The following is a 24051-nucleotide window of genomic DNA, read 5'->3' as shown; positions in this document are numbered from 1 at the left end:
GGGTGTGGATTGAGGAAGTGAGATTATGGCTAAACGTGATGAGTAATTAAGGAACTGAATCTTTAAATACTGCAGAATCTTGGCCTGTTGAATTCTCTGGCTTTGAGAGCTGTGCTTGAAAAAATTTCTAGAGGTTTCCCTGACACATGTAGTCTTTTGCAGATGTCTGTGCTCTTTTGTGGGGTGGAATCATGGGAGCAGAAGAATGCCTGCTGTTCAACCCCCATTTTTTCCTGATGGAGAGGCATGTCACACATACCTGTCAAACACTACATGTACATGGCTTTCTTTGACATGCTCTGGGTTAGCAGATGACCAATTCTACTGTATCCAATCTGTGTGTGACAGGATTCTGGGGTTGTAGTATCTTCAGACACTCCTTTGAATTGAAGAAGAGAACCATCGCCCTCTTCTTCCCTGTCTCCTCCCCCTCAGGTTTCTGTTCTCTTATAGTTCTGTGAGAATAGTACCTAGGTCTGGCCAAATAATACATTTGCTTGGGCAGGATATAACTGTGGGCAGAGATAATAAACACCTCATCAGTGAAAAGCTGATGACTATTGGGAGCCTCCTGACCTTTCTGCTTAGCCATGTCAGCATTCTCAGATGCTCCCACTTCTCTAATTTGAAAACTACTTGGGTCCAGTGTGGGAAGCCATCAGGGGACATCCCTGAATGGACAGGCAGGGCACTTGAGAAGGGAAAGGAGACAGCAGCAGGAGCTGTATTGGGAGGGTAGATAGCAGAGAAAATCCATGGTTATTAGGAACCTTTGGTGATTTGGAAAACTGTGTTTTATCGATTAAAACATTAGAGCATTCATTTAATCTGCTAAATGATAGTTGATCACAAGTGAATTTTGGTTCTTACCACTCTGGGTTAGATTTGAACTCATGGCTTAGGGATGAAATGCTCCAGCTAGTGTTTCTAACCTCTCTGACGTATGCTATTCTTACTAGGATCTTTTTCCTTTCTCTTTAACTGTGGGGGATACTGATACATCTGCTATAGGTGCTAATGGATACAAATGGTCCTTACTGTGGGAAACAGATGAAAATGATCACCCTTTGTCCAGATCAGCAAGGGGCAGACAGAGTGCTTGAGGGATGCTTGCTTTGATTTGTCCCAGTAGGAGCTAACGCAAACAGACTTGGATCAGCCTGAATGATCATACCTGTACCATAACTTGCAACTGGAAAAATGCTACTGTTTTGTCAAAAAGCCCTAATAGGAGAAGTTTCAGTTAAAGCTGATGTATTTGTTTATTTTTGCATATATTGTGTTACACTTGCTTTGTGAGAAGCATGTAGATCTCAAGCTATCTTCTCATAATTAATACAAGTATGTCACCACAAGGGCACCTCACACTGCAGATGACCTTTGTGGCACTCGACGAAGTATTGCTGATAAAATTGGCAGTGTTTTTCAAACACTCCTTTAAAAGACAGCAGTGCAACCAGTGATTTCTCATGGCCTTTCTGCTCATCTGTCTAGAGCTGCCGTGTTTGAGATTCTCTTATTCTCCATGCAACAAAGTTATTCTGAAAGCCAGTGTATGTACTGTGGTAACTTTAGTATGTGGATTATATCACAGCTAAAATTATCTCAGCTTCAACAAAGTCCTAACTGTGCTTTTATGTTCTGAAGTACCTGAGCAATGACTGACAGCCTTCTGTTTTTGAAGGGTGGAGAGCAAGCCACATTCCCCCTGCACAGTGTGAGACCAAGTGAGCTCGTGCCATGAGAGACCCTTGAGTTCTCTGTGCCTCCATGGGGCTTTTGGTGATCCTCAGACCTGGGGTAGCCACAGGCACCTCCTGTTCTCCATAGGTTCTATGCTTTCCCCTTCATTAGAGGAGTGAAACTTTTTCAAAAGATGGCTAAGCATTTTCTCTCTGGTTTAACCACATCCCCCAAGACATGCTTTGTTACATCCTTTGTGTAACTAGACTAAAAGGGAGAAGAAACCTAAGAAACTCAAATAATTCCATCACTAAGCATCAAACATTGCTGTCATCACTTGACCTGGATTTCTATAGTGTGATCTTTGCAGGAGTTATCAAATATCAGTATGTTAAATGTCCATTGGAATATCTCCTCATCCTCTTTCACCTGCTTAAGGCTTCCTACATGATCTGTGATAACAATTTTTATTTGTTTCCATGGATTAAGGAAGGAGACAGCCTTGTTAGTTTTGAAGAATGTTTTAAGTTTTTTAGATTTTCATTTGCATACAAATCCAGAGCTTGCACCTAAAGTGAGTTCCTGATTCTTTGACTGTCTTTTCCTTCAAAGCTGGGTGAAGCAGCCAACCATTTGACTTTGATAAAAGTGTATCAGCCAGCCTGAAGTACATGACGAATTCTTAAATAACAGCAAAAATGCTATTCACAACTGCACTTTCCTTAAGCATGTGGCTGCTTAGTGTGTTTTGTGACCAATCTGACTGGAGGCATAACTTTTTTTTCTAGCTCAAGACAATGAGTATAATGATGATGAGACATCAGAATGTCTGGAGGAGCAGCTGCACCTCATCTGCATTCTTACTGATGCCTTTGAACTGATGGATGGCTGCCATTTTCCCTTCTTCCCCAGAAGTAACACTGGATTTAGTTGAGTGCGGAGAAATCTCAGCACACTGAGATCTAGTCTGTTGTCTAATCTGCTTAATAGCCTTTGCTGGTCTCAGGAAATACATGGGCACATGTTGGCCAATTTGTGCCACAGGAGAGGAGTTGCAGAGGTGTAGCAGCACCACAGCAGCTGTCCCTAAGCAGGGAGTGGGAAAGGATTCAGCTCTGTGACTGCCTGTGGGTGTTTGCTTGTTTAACCTGCAAGTTGCATTTCCAGTATTTTTGCCTGACTTTGTTTTTGTGAGCATAACTTCTGAATGCTATGGGGTACCTCTGGAAACTACATGAGGCAAAAATATTGCCTGTGCTTTATTCCAAAAGTGTTTTAAATAATTTTTAACAAAACCTAATTCCTAGACAAAGCCAGACTGATTGTGCATATGAAAATAGTGCTTTTGAAAGGAATGTCTGCAGAACAGTTCCTTTGAACCTAAGAGTGCTGTTAATGTAACAGCTTGGTTTGAAACTGATGATGTACATTAAGTAGATAGTTTCTCCTTCATATTTAGTGAATTACTTAATTTTTTAAAGTCCTGTCCAAAGTGCCTAGGTAGAAAATTTTTGTGTGTTGGAAAAAATATCTTTCTCTAAAGGCTGAAGTCTTTATTTAGTAAAAAACATAGTAGGTTTTTATATTTATATGTTGTAAATATGAGCAAATCATCTAAGTGTGTGTGACACAAACTGCTGAAAGCTTTAGTAAGTGCATTGCTACTACTTTCTTATTTAAAGATGATTTTTATAACATTTTTCAGTGCAAAGAATGCAAATAATGACAGAAATACTGTGGGTTTAAGGTAGAAAAGAAGGTCAGTTGATGCAGAAGAGAGGCTAAAGTTCTGGGTTTGTTTTTCTTTAAATACATAGAAGGATCTGTGTTCCACTGGTGTATCTGGAGTAGTTCATGACACTAGTTGCTACAATCCATGTAGAAATTAGTGCCAGGTGTTTGGTTTGTCCATTAAGAAACAAATACACAATATAGTACAGTTTTGTGGTGAACATTATTTTGCCTTTAATGAAACAGATTATCACCTAAGAAACTGGGAACTACCTGGTGACCTTTTCTGTGAATCTCTTTCAGGCACCTTTTTGGGCATACATCCTGGGTGCACTAGGACTTTTTATCTACCAGTCTCTGGATGCCATTGATGGGAAGCAAGCCAGAAGAACAAACAGCAGTTCTCCCCTTGGAGAACTTTTTGATCATGGTTGCGACTCTATTTCCACAGGTAGCCTTAACTTACTGTCACCCATTCTAGTTTATGAAAGTTACCTGTTTTCAGTAGCAGCTGATTAATCACAGAATTGTTGAAGTTGAAAAGGACTTCTGGAGATCATCTAGTCCAAACCCCTGCTTGTAACAGGGTCTTTTAGGATAACTTCACCATCTCCTGACCTTTGCACCCCTGGCCAGTAACAGGGGGTATTTTAGAAGTTCCTTTGGCAGATGTTGGATAAGATGTATTCTGCTTTTACTTCACATGCTCCACTTTAGGAAGGAGTAAGGTGCCAAAATATCAGTTTGGTAATAGGGCATCCAACCTGGCACTTAGGAGAAAGGTAATTTATATTCCTTAGAAGAAGTAGTTCTAAAAAAGTTGGGAGTCCTTAAAGAGTAAGCCTTGTTCAGTTTCACTTTCCACAACTGAGCTGCTGTTGGTGCCAATGCCTGTAGTTCCGTAAAGCTCAGTGGCTGAGACAGTTGCTCTGGGAATTGGTACCTTTTTTATGTGTCACTTCCCAGAGAAGTGCAGCTGCCAGTCTCCCTGAGCTTGGCCCTTCAGCTGAAGTTGTTGGTGTTGCAAAGAACACAAGATGACAAGGCCAGGAGGAGGGAGAACAACCACTGTAGGCTAGAGGGCAGGGCCCTGCCTTGGCAGAAAAGGAGTGCTGTGTTTTGTTTTCGCCTGTCAGGACTGCCCCTGAGGGTCAGCTACTCAGTAAAGTATCAGTCATAGCATTACTTTGTTAGAGTGATGTAATATGTCCTGTGGTTTTTTTGTTTTTTGTTTTTTTTTTTTTTTTTTTTTAATTTCTCTTAACTTCAAGCAAAGAGGATATATGACTAACATATTCATTTCTGCTTTTCAGTATTTGTTGTCCTTGGATCCTGCATAGCGATCCGACTAGGAACAAATCCTGACTGGTTGTTTTTCTGTTGTTTTGTGGGACTGTTCATGTTCTATTCTGCTCACTGGCAGACATACGTATCAGGCATACTAAGGTTTGGAAAGTAAGTAGGTATCGTTAGAAGTACATGTGGCTTAATGTCTGAGACTGCTAGCTCCTTGATTTCAGTTTCTTCTTGGCTTACTCCCTGCTGTCTCTTTTTCTCACCTTCTTTCTCATCTCCCTTCCAGTCTAGCAGACTTGTGTTTTACCTGACAAGAACTTGAAACTCTGCATAATACCGAACACTTGTTCTTTCAGCAGCTGATTTTAGCTCTATATGCTTTGTTTGCATGCATTTGACTCTTTTTTTTCTGCAGATTTGTTGTCAGAACCCATACAAGCACCGTGCAGGCTCAGGCCAGAGAGGTCTTGTTTACATTGCAGACAAGTGCCCTGTGTAGGAGTAGGGACAGAGCAAGCATCTGGCTACCTCCCTTTGTAATCTCCCAGCTGTAGAACAGTTTCATCCCCAGGGGACTCTAAACCAAATGCATTTTAGAGAAATTCCCCTGTCAATGTGTTTCCCTTTCATAGACATTTTCAGTCTTCCTTGGAATGAACTCTGTGCACCCACTGCATCCTCAAGGAGTTCAACAGATCTCTGGCAATGCTTGAAGAATGTGAGGGCCTTTTTAAAATCTGGCTTATGCTGGCTTTGATGTCCTTTAGGTTTTGAGTTAGGTCAGTTCTAGATACTGCTGCAATGCTGTTCATGACTTGATAGAAATTTTTTCTGTTTCACTGCAGGGTAGGAGGCAAAGTCATGACATTAATATAGAAAACAATAATTTTAGTTTAACTGCTAATAGTGCAGGGATTGCTGCACCTCCTATACCTGTGGTAGTGCCTGGCCATGGCCTTTTGCTGGTTTTAAGCAACAAGCTTCACTTCAGTATAATTACTTCTGAAAAGAGGAAAAGGTCTGAGACATCTGTGGCAGCAGAACTGAAAAAAATGGGATACATGAAGGCTGTCCTGCTACTGCCAGTCACTTGCTAAATCACCTGTACATAGTCCTACTTAGCTCTGCCCTGCAAGAAGTGCCTTAGCAAATCAGCAGGCACACAGGCTGGTGACCAGCTATCCCTGCACAGCTGCATCAAATGCACCTGTCTCTGTGATATTGATAAGAACTTTTTGATTTGCTGGTAATGCATTTTACCACATTATTACATTTACCACTGTAATTCTTCTGCCTGCCTGCACATCCATTTGTTTTTAAAGGACATCTTGTGCTGTAAACAAAAATAGGTGCTTTACAGTGATGGCTGAAATAGGACACTTTCTGTCCATGACAGTAGGCTGCTTTGAAGGGAGCTGGACTATGCTCCCATGAGGAGGCCATGAGCTCTCGCCTTTTGCAGACATGACTGCTTTTCTGTACCTTTTATTCTTGCAAAAAGCATGAGAATTATTTCCCTACATTGGGAAGGCACTGAGACTCCTTTACTACATAAAGATTTTGTTAAAAACTTGATGACTTCTACTTTAACATAATGATAGTGCATAGTACAAACAGCTCAGAATGGCCTGGTGTTCCATAGTTACTGTTCAAAGTTAAACAGACACAACTTTTCCATGAGATAACTTCTGTCCAGTGAAAACACATTTTTTTTCAAGGCTCCCAATTTTGTTTCTCTTAAACATAGAGAAGAAGGTATTAGTATAGTGCTCTAAATATGATGGTACATAATAAGATGGAAGTTTTCACGGATGCCACTTCTCAATTAGCAGCACATTTTAGAAATAAATCACAAATGAGATTCCTAGTGCTGATGGCCCGGAAGGATCAGAGAGTTGAATAATGTGACACTAACAGGTTGTGGAATACTGTACAGTAACTGAGTAAAGTTTTTGGACTCTGATTTGGGCTCTGTTGCCACCAGCAGTCTGAGCCACTGTAAAATTAAGTGTTAAACTTTGGCACAACTTCAAGTTTGAGCCTCCTCCCCCCACCAGCAACAACAAAGGCAATGCAGATTAGAAATCCTGGTGTTAATAGTACAGAGTGCAACCTCTGGACACTTGCACATGGGTGCTTTTGTATAAGGTAACCGACAAGTTCAGCAATGGCAGGGTGGATGTAACACTTCATCCCTGGCAGACAAGGAAGAGCCCACTCCCAGCCCCACTGTCCTGTGACACTCTGTCATTGGACCTCAAGCCACTTCATGAAATGGGCAGAAGGTGAAAAGCCTACACTGGAGTGGCAAGCTGGATGGTTCACCTTACAGTCCATTGAGCACTATAGCAAATAAAACTGAGGGAATACAACACCTCTGGAAGGACTCCCCATTCTCTTGGCTTTAAGAGACGATGAGCACCTCAGCTTATCATCTAACTGCAGTTTAAACTCTGGATCCTCTAAGAGTCACAAGATTGTGATGAAATTTAGCATATTTTGTCACCATCTTTCTGATGAAAGAAGAGAGTTTTAACTAAGATTATCAAGTTCAGATAAATGTTTTCCATTACCCAAAAGCTGATTGCTAGCTTCTAAAAATCCACTGCTTCCTGTGCGGATAGGTCATGTGCTAAGTAAGGAGCAATACACATTGGCCATAATACTTTAAAACAGCAAATTTATTCCAACTGCTAAAAGAAATCTTGAACATTCATTATCAATGTTTACTGGTAACTTTAGTATGAAAATAAGGTACCCATCTCAAAACTTTTGGTACCACAAAAGATACCTTTGATATGCACTTTTTTTTGGTCATTATTTTAATTATTTATGTTAACACTTAGAAAGTACTGATTTTTTTTTTTTTTCTTTTTCTTGAGTCTTGGCTTCATGTGAGGTTTCATCAATTTAATACAAAAATAAAGAGTTGTCTGAGAACAAAAAAAGGTGAAATCTGTAGTCTGGACTTCATAGGGCATACAAGGCAACCTTTCCTAAAACAGCTTTTATGGAGGAAAGCAAGATAGCAATTACATGTTCTCAGAAATATGGCAAATGCTTACCTATCCACTGACTCAGTCCTCCCTTGTTTTGCAGGCTGTATCTGTCAAGTTTTCATGATATGAAGCTTAAAGAAATCCCTTCTTTCCCAGCCTGCTTGTTATATAGTCTCTGCTTTTATATGCTGTGCTTTTAAGGGAAATGTTTGATTGCATTTACTATGAGCTTACCTTAAACCTTGATTTGACACTTACACATCAACAAATCTGTAAGTTCATACAGAATTCTCAAATAGTTAATAGTGTATTCATTAAAGAGTCCCCCTTTCAAAATTATATGTAGCTTGCTCCAGAAAGGGAGTATAGCTTTAATTTTAAATCTTAGCCAGAGATGTGTGCCTCCATATAGAGTAGCTTTCTCAGTCAAGTAAAGTAATATTCTATATATACTTCTATCATTTGAACTACACTTACAGCAAAAAGTCCTTGAACTAAATCTCTTTTTTTCCCCTTCACAGAATTGATGTCACTGAAGTTCAGATCACCATAACAATGCTGCTCTTGATATCTGCCTATGGAGGACCAGGAATATGGGACTATAAGGTAAGTGTGTTAAGTGCTCAGAGTTCCTGTTGAGTATCTTGTCAAGTGTCCACAGTTCCTGTGGTATTTGAAGCTGCTCTGTGCAAGTACTATCAACATCTACTAGTTGTGTAATGTTGTTTTAGCTTATTGTGTAAGTGTAGGTTATTTTAATGCCATAGTTAACTTAGATCTATTGATGTGACTCCCTGTGCACAGATCTATAGCTACATAGAGGAAAAAAGACCCCATGTGCCACATATAAACTTCTGACCTGGAACTAGTATTCCACACATACTTAAGCTTTAGCAAATAGGGTTTTTTTCTGGTTTTATATATTTTGTATATTTTATTGTAAGGCATACATTTCAGTTAAACAATTTATCTTAAAATTTAAGGATTAAATGCTTCAATTTAATGAAACTTTGGGATGAAGCCAGAGGGTTTTGGTTAAGTTATCCATATTTGTGTCGATGCAGATGTACTGATTTTTAAGAATTATGTCACAGCTATGTAAATGTAAATATTTATATTTAAAGCATTGTTTTCTATCCCAAAACTTTTCCATACCTTTGGCTTTTATTCTGATCTTTAAAGACTGCACTTTAGTGGACAGTATCAAAAGATCCTCAACTTTCTAGGGCTTTTACTCAGAAATTTATAGTTCTGATTGGTTATAGTGCAAAAAGCTGAGACGTACTTTTCCATACTATTGATAACCAGTAAAAATTCACCTAAATATAAACCACCAAGAAATGAAAACTAGTTCAAAAGTTTACTCAAAAATTAAGGAATGTTTAGCTAAACTTTTTTTCCTTTTCCCAGCCTTTTTTATTTCTATTTTCAAAAAGCTTGTTCTCATGTTGGAAAACAAAGTAGGTGCATTAAACTTAAATTATGATTAATTTTTTCTATTAGAATCTGTTGTAGTTATGCTGTATCTCAAAAAACTATATATTCAAAAAATACAGTAAACGGTTTCTATTTATTGCTTCTTTATTAAATCCTCTGCTGCCTTTGGAAGTTTCCTTGAAACTGTAATTGATTCCAAAAGGTAACTGTTTAATTAAAATTTGTATCTGGAGACTATTCATGATAGTCTCATGGAATGCAAAGATACAGCATACAAATAACATGCCAAAATACACAGCAGGCAGATGGTGTTTGTTTTTCCTGTGGATCAGTGTTGTTTTATCCAGTGGAATAGAAGGAATTATCCCTCTTCCTGCTCCCATATAATGGTGATTGATGGCAGTAGTCTCTGTTGTGTTTTTGCTTGTATGGTGAAAATATTTGAAGAACATATTAAGGAGGAGCAGACTAAGATCTAGCTGAATTTCAAGAACAGAACTTAAGTACTCAGTAGTGGAGTTTAAGCATTACAAAAGATACTTGTTGTTTTCTTAGTAATGAAACAAATTTTAAACACTGTTGTCCTAAACTTGTTCCTAGGAAAATGAGGGTTCAAATAAAACATTTGTTTAGTAGGTAAGAGTGTCTGCTTTAATCGCTTCTTAAAAAAGGTGTTGTGTGCTTAACTTCTAATATCTTTCTCTTGTTTTGTTGTGGTTTGTTTTTTACTCTTTTTTTTGTTTTGTTTTGTTTGGTTTTGGTTTTGTTTCTTTTGTGTTCTGCTTAGGTCCCTTTGCTGGGCTTAGAACTGAAGTTCTTTGCAGTTATTGGCATCCTGTGTGGAACAGCACTTTCTTTTTTCAATTACTTCCGTGTCATCTTTGGTGGAGGGGTCGGAAAGAATGGATCTACAATAGCAGTAAGTTGCTCTAAAAATTCCTATGAGGTTTGAATAATTTATGCCCATAATTTATTGTGTTTCAGATGATCCATAAGGGTTTTATTTGTTTAAGCATTTAAGCAGACAGGCATGTGAATGTTAGATGGCTAAAGCAAAGTTCATTATCTACCTTCTCTCTGCCTGTTACTGGATTTCTTCTCTCATGGGAACCAGCAGTGAATTTTCTTTAAGAATTGATTAGTGGTCACTGCAAAGGGTACTAAGAGCAGTGGCATAATACTAATGGATTTTGACAAGTTTTGACAACTCTGGTTTTGTTTAATGGGATTTGAAATATAAATATAAATATAAAACCTGGACTTTACTGTGTGACTGAAGTTTAAGACAATTTTTCCATCCTTTTATATCTTAGGGAACAAGTGTTCTTTCACCAGGCCTGCACATTGGACTGCTTATCACACTGGCCATTACAATTTATAAAAAGTCTGCAACTCAGCTGTTTGAAAAGCATTCTTGCCTGTATGTCTTGACATTTGGACTTGTGAATGCCAAAATCTCACAGAAGTTGGTGGTAAGTCAGTCCTAAACCTCCTAAAACTAAACTGGTTCTTGGCTTAACACTTATTGGATCAGGGGACACTGTTTTCCCATTTTCCTTTGCTACTGTATTACCAGATTCATTGTGATCAAGATTCTGAATTGGACTCAGAGAGATTATGTGTGACACTGATGAAAACATGTATTTGCTGTTGAATGGACTGGTTAGGACTTTCAGTTTTGTTTAACTTATTCTTAGAAATGCACTTACTGTCTGTCATTAATATCCTTACTGTGGTCTCTTAAGCCTTACTAACAGTGCTGTGACTTCATTAATTATCTGAAATAAGAATTTACTGTGATCATTAAAATGAAGAGAGAAACTTTTCTGTCTCTATTCTGTCTTTTCGGTCTTTGTCTTTTTTGTTCATAAAACACTCCTTAATGGATTAAAAAAAGCTTCCTTACTACATATTTACTAACATCAGTAATCCAGCCAGATGCTTTTATTTTTTCCTCCAAGGATGACATTTTTCAAACACTAGAAAATAGATATTCTACAGACTTTCTTACTAAACAGTGAGAACAAGTGTTGCCACTTAAAAAATGTCTGCTTCCTAGGGAAAGCCAAAATTAAAAAAAAAAATCATAGTATTTGTTTTCAGTAATACACTTGCATCATCTTACCTTTTGAATAGAGTGCTGGAAAAGTAGAGAGTGGGGAGCCCCTGCATATAGCTGAAATGCACAGGTATAGATGTAACTTCCAAGAGGACATTGCTGGGCAAGAATGTGATGCCTTTTTGCTGGTAGTTACACCAGTCTTGCAGGGATGCACTTTTTAGTTTTTTTTTTTTCCAAACATAGGTGGCTCACATGACAAAAAGTGAAATTTGTCTTCAGGACTCTGCATTTATTGGGCCAGGACTTCTGTTTTTGGACCAGTACTTCAACAGTTTCATTGATGAATATATTGTTCTGTGGATAGCATTGGTAAGTGTTTTATGCTTTTTGTTTGGACCATGCTTTAAGGAATGGATTGAGAATTGTCCCTGTCATTCTCCTCTGCCATTTCTGACTTGCTCACATTTCTGTTGTCACTGCAGAGGGAGTGCCAGCGTACCAAGTAAATAAGTTATTGGGAGCTGATTGGCTTGCTTTCCTTAGAACAGAGAAATGAAAGTAAATTTATAAATCTCTCCTGATTTATGATAGATGAGATAGCTTTAGTTCATATGGTTTTTTTAAAGTCGTTCTGTGAACTGCAGACAAATGTTTTTTTATCAGATCTTGTAAGTGTTTAGTGCTGTTAGTATGTTGGGGTTTTGTGATGGCTTTATTTTTAATTCTAAACTAGACCACACTGTAGCTGTATGTTACAATGATGTATTTATGTTATGCTTGTGACTTGGATAAATTCTGATTAAAATATAGCATATTTATAGTAGGGACAACTTTAAAAAGTGATTTTTTTTTAACCTGTTCTGTTTTGTTCTTTTGAAGTTCATATCCTTGTTTGATATGCTGAGATATGCCAGTGGTGTGTGCCTACAGATTGCCGCTCATCTTCATATACATGTCTTCAGAATTTCATCTCATCAAGCTCCTGAGCAGGTTCAAAACCATAATGACTGATTAAATAGGTCAAGGACAAGAGAAGAAGCAGTTAGGGGAATGAAGCAGCCTCTGTGTTTTTGGGAAGACAGATTAAGCTTTTTGAAGAAAAGTTTTGTGAGAAAGTTCACGGTGTTTCAGACATTACCAGATGTTAGAATTAGTAGGTACAAAGTTCTGCAGATGCTGTTGTACTTTTGAACCAGTATGGATTTCCCTGTGTTTCAGACCACAGATACTACATTTGAAAATGTTGCCATTTCCTGTTAGGTAACTTTAATTCTGTACTTCTGGTGAATGTAGATGCAAACCAAGGTGCTACCAACCAGAATTCGAAGAGGAACTTCATGTCTAATCTTGTAGCATTGGGTTCTAAAATTTTGTTGGAACTGCTCTGAAGTTGTTGTTAGATGTACCAATGAATTCAATCCTGCATTATTAAGACTGGTAAAATGAGGCAGCCATGACTTAAAAATCACTCAGTCTCTCCTCTGCTACTTCTAAGGAACAAGCTCAGTAAGGATCAGTAGATAAAGGAGGTACAGCTCAGGAATTTTTTTTTTTTTCTGATCCAAAGTACTGTTATGAGTGCCTTTAGAATTCATGCATTCTCTAGTATCTAAGTACAAAACTTACCACATAAAACTTTAGCTTGCACTTTCTTTCAAGGCCAGTTTCTGGTTCTGTGGTCATACTAAGGTCAGTCTCATTGTACTTCATTCTTAGCTAAACTACAGGTAGCTGTGTAAGGAGAGTTAGACACCCTAACTTGTATCTGTAAGCCTATGCAAGTGAAGGACAAAGTTCATTGATAAACTCCAATGCCTGTGGCTCCAGCACTGCAGCCTGCCCTTCTGTATTTCCCTCTCTGGTCTTTTTGCAATCCCTGTGTTCATTTACCTTACAATTGATCCTATTGTCTTATAGCTACCACTCTACTTTATCCAAACAAAAGAGCACAAAACCGAGCCATAATGTAAAATTCTCCAAAACAGGAACTCAGGCCCAATATCAGCTTCTCTCTTCCTTTAAGAACAGACCCACTGGGTAACAGAATATATCTAATAAGAGGGCTGTTGCCATTATAGAAAAGCTGAATTAAAGTAGCTTATTATCTGTATGAAAAAATGATTACTTGCACACAAACCCTATAAGCTTAAGCTCTTTTCAAGAGGTCCTATTTGAATGTGGTTTATGTAAAAAGCTGTTGAATGTAAGTGTGCATTACTCCTTCCAGTTGCTGATAGGTACCTGAGCTTCTGAGTTAATGAAGTCCTTCCTGAACTGTCCAATAAAGAATGCCGTGGTTTGTTTTAAAAATACCACCACTGCAGCTTCCTACCTGCTTATCAATTCAAAAGTACTTCCCGAGGCATTCAAGGAACTTTCAAAGTGGTGCATTGTCTGCTGGTCTGGAAGAAATAAAATAGCATCCACCACCCTTCTGCCTAAGAGGAATATAATTATCCTTTTGAGGGATAACTGTAACAGTTACTGCCTGTTACAGTTAGGACTAGAATTCGAAGTGACTAATATCAATTCAGAATGAATCCTACTACTCCTGTTTGAGGCTGCAAATGACACAGCATCTGCACGTGAATTTAGCCTGAACCCATGCCATGATCAAATAGAAAAGAAGATGGTAATGACCATTTTACTTTGGCTGAATACTGTAAGCAAATTAACCTCCTGATGAAAAGACACAGGGTAACATCTTAAGAATGAAATGAGTGAGTTCTCCACAATGGTCAAAACTGTATGCTGGGATAGTAGATATAAGTAGTTTTCAGGATATGATTGGGGTATGTGGATAATAGGAAACTAATGCAGCAATCACTCAGAAAGCCAGAACCATGACTCAGTACTAACAAATAAAACCAGAAGCAGGAGGTAATGCTAACCTCCTATTGAAGATCTGAAGCAGAACCTGTCGCCTATTGCATAGCCTCCTGCCATTGGCCTTAGAGGGCTGAGATTCAGTAATTACAAACCAGCATTGTTACTGGTTACCCATGAGAGGCCCATATCGCTTGATGCATCAGTGCAGCAGTGTAACTTCCATGTTTGCTCCTGTCCTGAATTCCGGCAGGGGCAGAACAAGAAGTTCCATACTCGTTATAATCAAATAGCTGAAGTTACTGCAAGACCATTAGGACTCTGACCTAAAACAATGCTACTAGGCCGAGAAGAAAAATATGGTTTTGAAACACATTGTTGTGAAAACATCACATTTTGTGTGTGTGGGTGTGTGGATGGGTTTTTTTTAATCTACTGTTGTATCAAATCAAAGCATTAAATATGTTGGCAACTACCTAATTTTTAAAAGTAGATATTCAGGTGTAATGGTTTTCTATAAACATGCACACTAAGCCAATTGTTTAGTTTATACTTTCTTAGTAATGAGATACGTGAAAGATAAATGCTTTACCCTTAAAACTCAGGCCTCCCTAAATTGCTAGTCATTTGGAATTGCAAAAAATAATATTCCATCTCAAAGGCTTGTAATTGCCTGTACTAAATAAATGAGGTAGATTTCTTCTAGCAGTGGTTCTACAAAAAGTAGACCCCAAAATGCATAATGGTTAATTATCATTACTTGAGCTGATACATTAAGCTCATCATTTATCTAAAAGAAACCCATTTTCTGGACAAATTACAGCAGTTTAGAAATCTCTTACTAATACAGAGATAGTACAATGTCTAGACTAACAAAAGAGTTAACAAAAATTACTTTAATTTACCATAATACACATCATTAAACAATTCTATCTGAGCTATGTCATACCCTGTGAATTTTTATAACAGCTAATATATCAGCAGACTAAAAGGCTGAAACTGAAAATTTGCAGCTTGTTAGAAATGCTTCTATTTGCACAATGTGCCTAAAGGTCTCAAGTTATTATGAAAACCCTGGGTAATGCATGTTTCATTAATTCTTCCCCTTGTTACAATTTGGTATTAGAAAAAGTGAAACAATTTAAACAGTCTGATGCTATTGGAAGTAGATACGAAATTTTTAAAAATCAGCTGAACAGACGGTGAATGGTTTGGGGTTAGTACTGCCCCCAGTAATAAAAGTTTACTAAGATATTTTCTTAAAACACGAACAAACAAGATTAGAACAATCCAGGAAAGAGTTTAATAGGAACCTTGAAACATTTAAATCTCAACATCCTTCTAATGCCTGTACTTGTATCGTGTTACTTAGGTACAAGTTGCTCCTCCACTGAGCCATCAGAATAACATGGACTGAAGAGACTTGCGAACAGTTGCCATCTCCTGCTGTTGCTGTCACAAGAAAAGGAGATAATGTTGAACAAGTTCTGTATCGATATGATTCCTTTGAATTAAATGAACGTCAAATGAGTTTTAATTGAATGTTCTGTTTTTGCATTTAACTAACTTTATAGATCTGATACTTACCGTGTCCATCATAATCTTTTTCTGCAACATTGCCATTTCCTTGCGAAGCTCATTTTGGGCACCAGCCAGAAGATTTTCATTGCTCTTCTCCAGCTCTTCCATGCTCTGAAGTTAAGGATAATATTAATTCAGAACTCCTCAATGTCAAGCAGTTAATTTAAAACAACCAAACAAACCAATAATTATTCATACTACAATTTAATTTTTACAGTGATCAGAGATAATTTATGAGTTTGTCACAAACGTGGCAGAGGAATCATACAGGACTTCATACTCCAGTCTACATTCCTATTTAAACAGTATGTACCCTGGGAAGAAGACAGAACCCTCCAGTCAGCCTCTGTGAGGTCTCAGCTACTTTTTCTGCATTTCAGTTAAGATAAAAATTCTACAAGAGGAGATCGACAGACATCTGTCAGGAATTCTAGGGGTTCAATATTATGACAGCCTTGTGGAATTTGAAGTGAGGAGTATAAACCTCACTGCGTTTCTTTGCACACTTCTCCCCAAATAAGCCAAATAAAACTCTCTGGTTATCTTCTCTTTTTAACATACAATTACACTTAACCTCTGTGTGTGTCTAGTTACATTTTCCTTAATTTGTATTTATTTAAGCTTATTTGAGCTTTGACTTCTACCTTTTGATGTTCTTTGAAGAGAAAAATCAAAGTAATACTTGACCGTCTGTTCAGTTTTTCTTCTTTGATGAAGACATTTTTGACATTTTGGAATAATTATTTATTAATGCTTCTGTAATATACTCAGTAAATTCTGACTATTTTAAACTAAGAGTTGCTCCATTTCAGATTTATTTTTATCAACTACCAGGCTTGGAAAAAACCCAAACCAAACACCAAGCTTATCATAACTGAAATTTCAAAACCAGCTGGGAAATAACTTGAACTGAAATTAAGGTTTGTCAGAAACTGATAGACTTGAATCTGCTCTGTATATTGGGGGCCATGCAGCTGGTGAACCTGGAGTTCTGGGTCCAGTTCAGACTTTTGAGGACAAGAGAGACACAGACATACAGGATAGATTCCAGCAAAGGGTCATGAAGATGATTAAGGCACAGAAGAGTTTCTCTTGTGAGGAATGCCTTTAAATAAAAAAAGTAAAATTTTTGTGTAGTTGTACTCAAAACAGTTTTTTGCTTGCTGTCTAATATATTAGTTTGTTAAAGAAATACCAAACAACTTGAAACACTGAATTAGTATAGCTTTCTTAAGTGATATAAGGATCAGCTGCTTTCCAAGAAAAAGATTTACCTTTAAGAATTGCTCGTAGAGTTGCTTAATGGTTTTCAGTCTCTGACTTTGAACTATTCTTGCCTGTTGAAAAACTTTTTGTTGCTGACGAAGCATATTCTGAAGCAGAAGCAAAAGAAAAACATAATTCCATCTGTTGTTAAGTAGAGTGCTTGGACAGCACATTAGTTTCATTTTTCAGAATCAGAAAATCTGCCTTTGTTGGAAATCTGTGCCTTGTAATATGGAGAAGATACCCTGGCTTTTATTAACAGAAGTAAGACTGAAGACTGGATGAAGCCCCAAGTCACCTCCTGTCTCTTGCAACCTCAATTATCCCTGTACAATCCCATGAGGATTGCTATGCCCCACAGCTTCTTAGGGTATCCCAAAGGAATGTGCTACCTAGGGAAAAGCAAACCTTGCAAATGTGTTGGAAATACAAACACAGCAACAGCACAAGATTACATTCCATTGCATAGCTCCTATCCTCTTTCAGTGATCAAATTATCCTACATTTATTATATACAGGAATGTTTTTAAGGAATGTATGCTAAAAGACAACTACTTTCCTTAATTCCTTTGTTCCCTGAACCCAAAGACTATGGATGGAGAGAAACAGCACATGTCTTTCTTCTGCTTAAATGGTCCTTGTTTTTCTCAAGCCATATGCTGGCCTAGGGCATCACTTAACAGTGTTTATAAACTTGCAATAAAGTTTATAAATGCATCTCTCTTCCCAAATTTAAACAATCTCATATTTATGTTTAAACTACATAAAGTGTTTTTACATTTCTTGAGTATCAAAAGAACAGTATTTTCCTCCTGAAAAATACAGTGAAACTTACACCATGCTGGAAACTCACCGCTAGTTTTTCTTCCTGCTCCTCTGCCTTTTGTACATCTACATCCCATTGCTGAAATAAAGTCAGGAACTGCTGGGAGAACTCATGATTGAGCTTCTGCCTATAAACAGACAGTCTGTAAGTATGACAAATTCTACAGGGAATTACAAGGAAAGCTAAGGTTCAGCATACACATGGAATAGAATAAAAGCTGGCATAGATAAAGAAATGGGCTATTTTGACATCTGACCCCATTTAAATACTGTATCTTTTGAAAAACTGAACACACACATACTGAGTGGATGTGGAATATATCTATAGAGACAGCACTCCCATAAAATACTGGTTAAAAAGAAATTGTAACAGCTGTTCTTCCTAATAGTGCCAGGTTTTCTGAGATTTACTATGTTTTCCTAATTCAATGAAAGGTGGTTGATTTAACACAAGGCGTTTATATTCCAAAACTGATAAGCTCATTTCTTAAAATTTTTCCGTACAACTTTCAAATACAAATAAATATAGAACAACACCAAGACAGTTACAGGTATTACTGACTTTTAGTTTTTAGCTGTCTCCTTTTTCACTTTGATATCTCTGGTATCTGATTTAGTAATTAAATATGCCTTAAGAGGGGAGAGGAATGTTAAGCAAGGTCAAAATTATTTACTTTTTTAACCAGAATGGTATTAAAAGTTTTACTGAACATTTTTGAGTTTTCAGGTAGAAACAGAAAATTCCAAAGTGGGAACCCCCTCCCCCATTGTGTTAAAATACATAATAACATCAAAGGTCACTTGCCATAAAGATAAAAGTAAGCCCCACTTTTTAATGTGCCTTGCTCTCAGAGTTCCAAATCCTAAATTTGTCTGTTCAAAATAGAATCTCTTAAACTATTAACGTCAGGTTAACAAAGTGAACACAACAGGAGGCAGCAGAGGCCCTGAGCAGACATTTAACATTAGATACAGTACTTGCTATTGCAAGGCGACAGACCAGCTATCCATTCTGTGACCCAGAAGGAAATCTAGTTCCACAGGCTTGAAAACCAAGAGTAAAGCTCACCTTTGCTCCTGCTGCGTTTTCCAAACGTGTTCAATCTTCTGGTTACTGGTTTTCAGTGAGGCTTTTGTATACATTTCTAATCGTTTCCTCTTAGCTAAGAGAGCCTTGTTAATGTCAGCTGAAAGCCAAGGAATATTTAGAAATTAGGCATACTGGATACATTGTGCCACGTATTAAAAAGGCTGATGAGTTACACTTTGAAGAAGCAAATGGGGTGTGTTCTAGCGACAAGAAGCTGCTGTGATCTGCTGATGTGGTGAGTGTCCCTCAGCCTGCTGGTGGCACTGGCGTGAACGCTGCTTCCTTATGCCCCTCACATGCCCTAAGCAACACCTGCTTGAGAGTCATATGCAAATTTCTTCAATTTCAGAAATAAATTAAGGTTAGTATGTGGTTACTATCCCTGTAAGCATACTGAATAAATTAATAAATATTTTTATACTTCAGAGAGACAGTACTTTTTAAGTACTAATATAAGTTACTGTGTTTGTTTCACTTGAATTTACATTTGGAGATTTATCAAGTCACAGCTTAAGATGAATACAGTAATTTATTTTCCTTCTCACTGTAGATTTCAGGAAACATCTGTCAAACGTCTCTAATTTGCTGAGGCATCTGTCTCTGCTAATGCCAAACCTACAATTCTGTGCAGGCAGCATCCTCTCTGATCCATTCATTTTCCCTCCTTCTATCCTTCCTTTCTTTCCTTTTTTGATTCTTATATTACATGCAATTGTAACTTTTTAGCATTGAAATCCTCCTCTTATCTGAATTGCCAGATCTGTAATTCTAATATGTAATACAAAATATGTAGTTTTGTGACAGCCGAAAGTCCTAATTTGTGGATTAAGGAGTTACTCAAGATCCTCTTTCACCGTAAATTTGATATGCAAGTAATGACTCTGTACAGGTTTATTTTATTACATACAATGAAAGTATTATTCAGCTATTGAGTGTGTAATGCTGGCATTAAGATGGTTTCTCTTCCTTCCAGGGCTTTTTGATGTTTGTTTACTCTGTGTTGGGTATTGCACATTCTTTACAAATGTTAAAAGTGTTTTTTCTCTATCCTATCACTGTAGTTTAACTAGGTAAAGCCACCTGAGGATCTGATTATGACTATACTAAATTCCGCTAAGTGACACACACAAATTGCTCATCACTGGATGACTGGTATTACTTACGCTCCTTATCTGGCTGTTCTAGAAACTCATATTCCTTCTGACTGCTGAAATTCTCTTACCTGCTGATTCCCTGCTCTCTAGATTCCTGGAAGTATTAAGTACAGACTGCTCTCTCATTCTGTATCACAACTAAACTCTACTTCCAAAATTGCTTGTCTAGAATTAGAACTGTTTGTTCTCTTTTGCTGCTTATATTAACATATACATTTCCCTTATTTCTCACTTTTGCCATCCCCAGTATCCTCTATGTCAGTGTAGCAAAAAATTGAATGAGAACAACAGCAAACTGCTATTGTCCCTTTTCTCTACAATATATTTATTACCTCTTAGACTTTATCTGAAAATTGGAATTGATTATCCAAAGCACTCATGCATCTTTCCCTTTTCCTTTGTAATTATCTACACTTACAAGCTGTGACTTATTTATATGCAGTTATTCCCTCTTCTTCTTTCCCTTTGCTCTCCTTAGATAGAACTTTTTTTTTTTTCCTGAAAACTGGCTTTATTCAGAAATGCTGAAAAGTGCTACAGAGACTAGTCATTTTACATAAGTCTTGAAAGTTATTTTATGGTGAGTTATTACTGCCAACTCTGCAGCTATTTTTTATTTATTAGAATGCAAATGTACTTACCTCCAAATCTCTCCAACATATTCTGTACTTCACCCCTACAAAATAGTGTTTCAAAATTTTATTTGCCCATTTTCTGACTTTAGACCTGTTGAATATGCTTAGAACTAATTTTATTCACATGCCTATTATTTCTAAGCAGGAACAGAACTGCCATTGCCAAAAGACAAAATAATTTTACTTCTTTTCTCCTCTTATGAGAGGTTTCTTTTTCAGACTAATTTGCTTTAAAAAAAAAAAAAAAAAGCTAGAATCTATTAGCTGACTCCCCAGTAAAGAGGCACTATTAGGCACTTAATGGTTCTCAAGTAAGGGCAGTCAGTAAATAAAATTGATTGTTCCCTATAACAAAGAAAACAGAATGGGTATTTGGAACACCAAATAAAAACATATTCATCTCAGTTAGCATGACTGGCACAGTAAAAAATCCCAAGGCAAGTAATTTCAGAGTTTTTTTTACAGCATCTTTAAGATGGTAACACCAGTGTGTAAGGCAGTGTTATAACACAGTAAAAACAGTAAATTCAACCTAACAGTTATAATCTGTTTGAAAACTCTTTTAGCATGTACTTTTTTATTACATTTACATTGTCCATTAATATTAAATTTGATAAGATTTATCTGTAAAATAATTTTTATGCAATATGTGGATCGTTTAAAGTATTGGTAATATCTTCAAGCAACTAAAATGAGAAGAAAAAAATTAACAGAATTTAATAACATTATCAACAATTTAGGATAAAACAACTAATACTTTAAAAGAAACAGATTTTAAGAACACACAAATATATAAATTTTTCTGCATGTTCAAAAGAAACTGAAAAATTACTGTTTACATTTTTTTTCCTATAACTACTGTATTATCTGTCACTCGATTTTTTTAATCGAATACTAAAAAATTCCCAAACCAAACTCAAACAAAGCAAAAATAAGCATAGTGAGTAACTGAAGCTGGTATCTATTTAAGACCTGTTTATTTAGGAAAAGGCCCCCAAACATCTAACCTTACCCCACATCATCTGGAACCACATGAGTAGTCACCAGAGGTCTTTTCTTTCCATGCTTGTCCATTACTGGTATGTCACCTTAAGAAGGAGTATAAAAATGTTTACAAAAATACATTTTGTGTTGGTTGTTTGAGTTATTAAAAGTCTAATGCCATTTCCCTGACCATACCTCACGGTCAGTTCCCATCAATAACACAGGCAGCTCCCATAACTCTGAGTCTGGAGCTGACAGATGGTGATGAATTATTCTGAAAGGCCAGATTGGAGCTGGCACTGCTTTGAGTTCTCTACCCTGCTCCCAAATAGTTCTACTTTCTCTGTCCACTACTGAACCATTACTCACAACTCTCAATATAGCAATCATCAGAAAGCTAAAAGTAACACAAAAATTTATAAAAGTCCAATCTGAATTTTACTGTAAAAAATGTACTGAAATTCTGTACCTTTAAATATCTATTTGTGAGTTTTCTTTTTATATTATTTTGAAAATTACCAATCAAAATTACAGAGTAGGAGCCTGGTGGTCTTTGGCATTACAAACATGCTGTGCTCAGTCCCTGGCTGAGTCAGAAGTTCTTCCCTTCTTTTCATAGTCACAAATGTGATAAAATTCACATTTTACAAATGTCCTAAAACATTTATATAAGCACCTTCTCTAATATCTTCCTCTGATCCACTCAGTTCTTTTCTTTCCTCCTCAAAGTCAAAAGTAGGTATGGTCTGATCTTCCTGTGCTGGTTTACCAGCCTTTCCTCCATGCTTTCTTCCTGATGGTGCCATGGTGAGATCTTTTCCTACTGAGACAGTATATTGTGTGTGTGACATTACTTCCTCCACAATAAATTGAAAATAAATATGTTTTCATGCTTACATGGACCTATTATGGATATCTCTTTAACAGACTGTGCCTGTAAAGATATGCAAGCAGTCAAACTGGTTTAGTTTTGAGGTATTCCACAGCATTACCCATCAGTGATGCTTTTAAAAACATGTTAAAAAATGTCAGGACTATTAGGAACATACTTGATTCTGCTGGAAAAAAAAGATAAATTATCTGTTTTCTTAAGATGTTTGCCAGCTTAGCTTCCATAAGGTTTATTACACATTTTGTCATGTCCAGTACTTCATTCCCCAAAAGCTATGCCAATTCCTGTCCAAAACAGAGAAATGATAAACCATAGAGAACAATGTGATTCTACAAGACATCCCACACTGTAAAGTCAAATATACATATGCTTATGCTATTTTTTAAAAGTCCTGAGCAACTTCCAGGTTCCAATTTATCTTTCTTTATAGCTATTACACCGCTGCATTCTGTAATGTAAGTAATGCCATTTCTACACTGGCAAACATTTTACACATAGATTACTCTCTTAAAAAAATTATTCATTTATTTACTTTAGTAAACCTCTCATTCTAGACACAATCCAACACTGCTAGAAATATCACTAGGTTTTCCACTAGCCAGGGTAGAGACAGACCTAAAAATTAAGTTCACAAATGGAAATTGAGAACTCCATTAAAGATCTTTTGAATTTCAAGGACTGTGAGGTCCCCCAACATTATCAATTCTCTCACACACCTCAGTTTCCTATTTCTGTTTTTGCTGGGATTTTTTTAGTTATTTTTCAATAGCTGAGAAAATGTTTTTTAATTCGAAATTCCACAGATCTGTACAAACATGGCCACACTATGCTGAGGAAAGAGTACTTTTTAATACCAAGCTTTTTCTGAGGTTGATGCTTCTCTTCGTAGTAGGTAGAATTTTAGATTTTACAAGTGTCTTCAACAACAAGTGTCTTTACTGACTGGAAAATCAAAAGCCTTTGTATTAGAGTTATCCTCAAATGAGAGAAAATTGTCAAGACTTAATCTGCTTTTTGACTACTGCCTGTTGAGGACATGATGTAAAGGAGGAGAGTGCTGGTCCATAGTGCCTGGCTGTACCTGTCCCTGTGCTGCTAAGGCACTTTAACTTTGAACTGCAAGCATCTATTTTGTCTGACATACAGACACTTTCCTTCGTACTAAAACTCAGTTTACAAAGTAGAACTTCTCAATCCCCCTCAGCCAGGGGTAAAACAATCCTGCCACCTCACAAGCCCAAGCAGCCCCCGCCCATCCCGTGTAGGTACCCGTTTTAGCCGATCTGAGTGTCTTCAATCCATAGCTGTGTATTTTAACAGTGATTTTTAGAGAAACCCACCTCTTTTTTTTTCCACCCTGCCCCAAAAAGACATTAAACAAACCGGTGCTTGTGTGAATTTCCTGTGCGGGGCTTTTCACCGTGGTGACCCACCTCAGAGCAGCAAGGGAGACTTGGCCCCTCAGCCTGAGGGGACGCACAGGCAGCAGGGACAGCGCCCCTCGCACCTCCCGCCGCAGCAGAGAGAACCTCGGCGGTCCCAAAGCCCCGGGGTCCCCGGCAGCCCTCACGCCGCTCCCGCGGCTCCGCC

At 37.4% G+C, this 24051-nt stretch overlaps 2 protein-coding genes across 5 annotated transcripts in view; one reads left to right on the top strand and one right to left on the bottom strand.

Annotated features, from left to right (window-relative positions):
- CHPT1 (choline phosphotransferase 1) overlaps window positions 1-15571 on the top strand; it is a 20819-nt gene extending 5248 nt beyond the window's left edge. The window contains exons 2-9 of one of the 3 annotated variants that reach the window (XR_008430829.1): window positions 3718-3865; window positions 4728-4869; window positions 8231-8315; window positions 9934-10065; window positions 10460-10618; window positions 11452-11577; window positions 12088-12737; window positions 15407-15571. Coding sequence is in view for 2 of the 3 variants with exons in the window: in XM_053942184.1 (XP_053798159.1) it covers window positions 3718-3865; window positions 4728-4869; window positions 8231-8315; window positions 9934-10065; window positions 10460-10618; window positions 11452-11577; window positions 12088-12198; window positions 15407-15451 (948 nt within the window). In the remaining variant the exon portion in view is untranslated. The remainder of the gene's footprint in view (window positions 1-3717; window positions 3866-4727; window positions 4870-8230; window positions 8316-9933; window positions 10066-10459; window positions 10619-11451; window positions 11578-12087; window positions 12738-15406) is intronic. The other 2 variants (XM_053942184.1, XM_053942185.1) reach the window with 2 other exon arrangements.
- SYCP3 (synaptonemal complex protein 3) lies at window positions 15238-24051 on the bottom strand. 2 transcript variants are annotated; one of them, XM_053942186.1, is made up of 9 exons: window positions 23895-24051; window positions 22246-22392; window positions 21598-21673; window positions 20592-20626; window positions 18776-18893; window positions 17735-17834; window positions 16890-16988; window positions 15622-15726; window positions 15238-15486 (listed from the first exon to the last, which is right to left on the bottom strand). In XM_053942186.1, the coding sequence occupies exons 2-9, from the start codon at window positions 22373-22375 to the stop codon at window positions 15433-15435; spliced, it is 717 nt and encodes a 238-aa protein (XP_053798161.1). In that variant the 5' UTR covers window positions 22376-22392; window positions 23895-24051; the 3' UTR covers window positions 15238-15432. The 2 variants fall into 2 exon arrangements, with proteins under 2 accessions (XP_053798161.1, XP_053798162.1); XM_053942187.1 differs by having other exon boundaries at window positions 22246-22389.

This window comes from Vidua chalybeata, chromosome 5 (genome assembly GCF_026979565.1).
Source record: "Vidua chalybeata isolate OUT-0048 chromosome 5, bVidCha1 merged haplotype, whole genome shotgun sequence".
Taxonomy (NCBI): Eukaryota; Metazoa; Chordata; class Aves; order Passeriformes; family Viduidae; genus Vidua; species Vidua chalybeata.
Note: the sequence above shows the minus strand (reverse complement) of the source record. Positions and strands in the feature narration are given on the sequence as shown.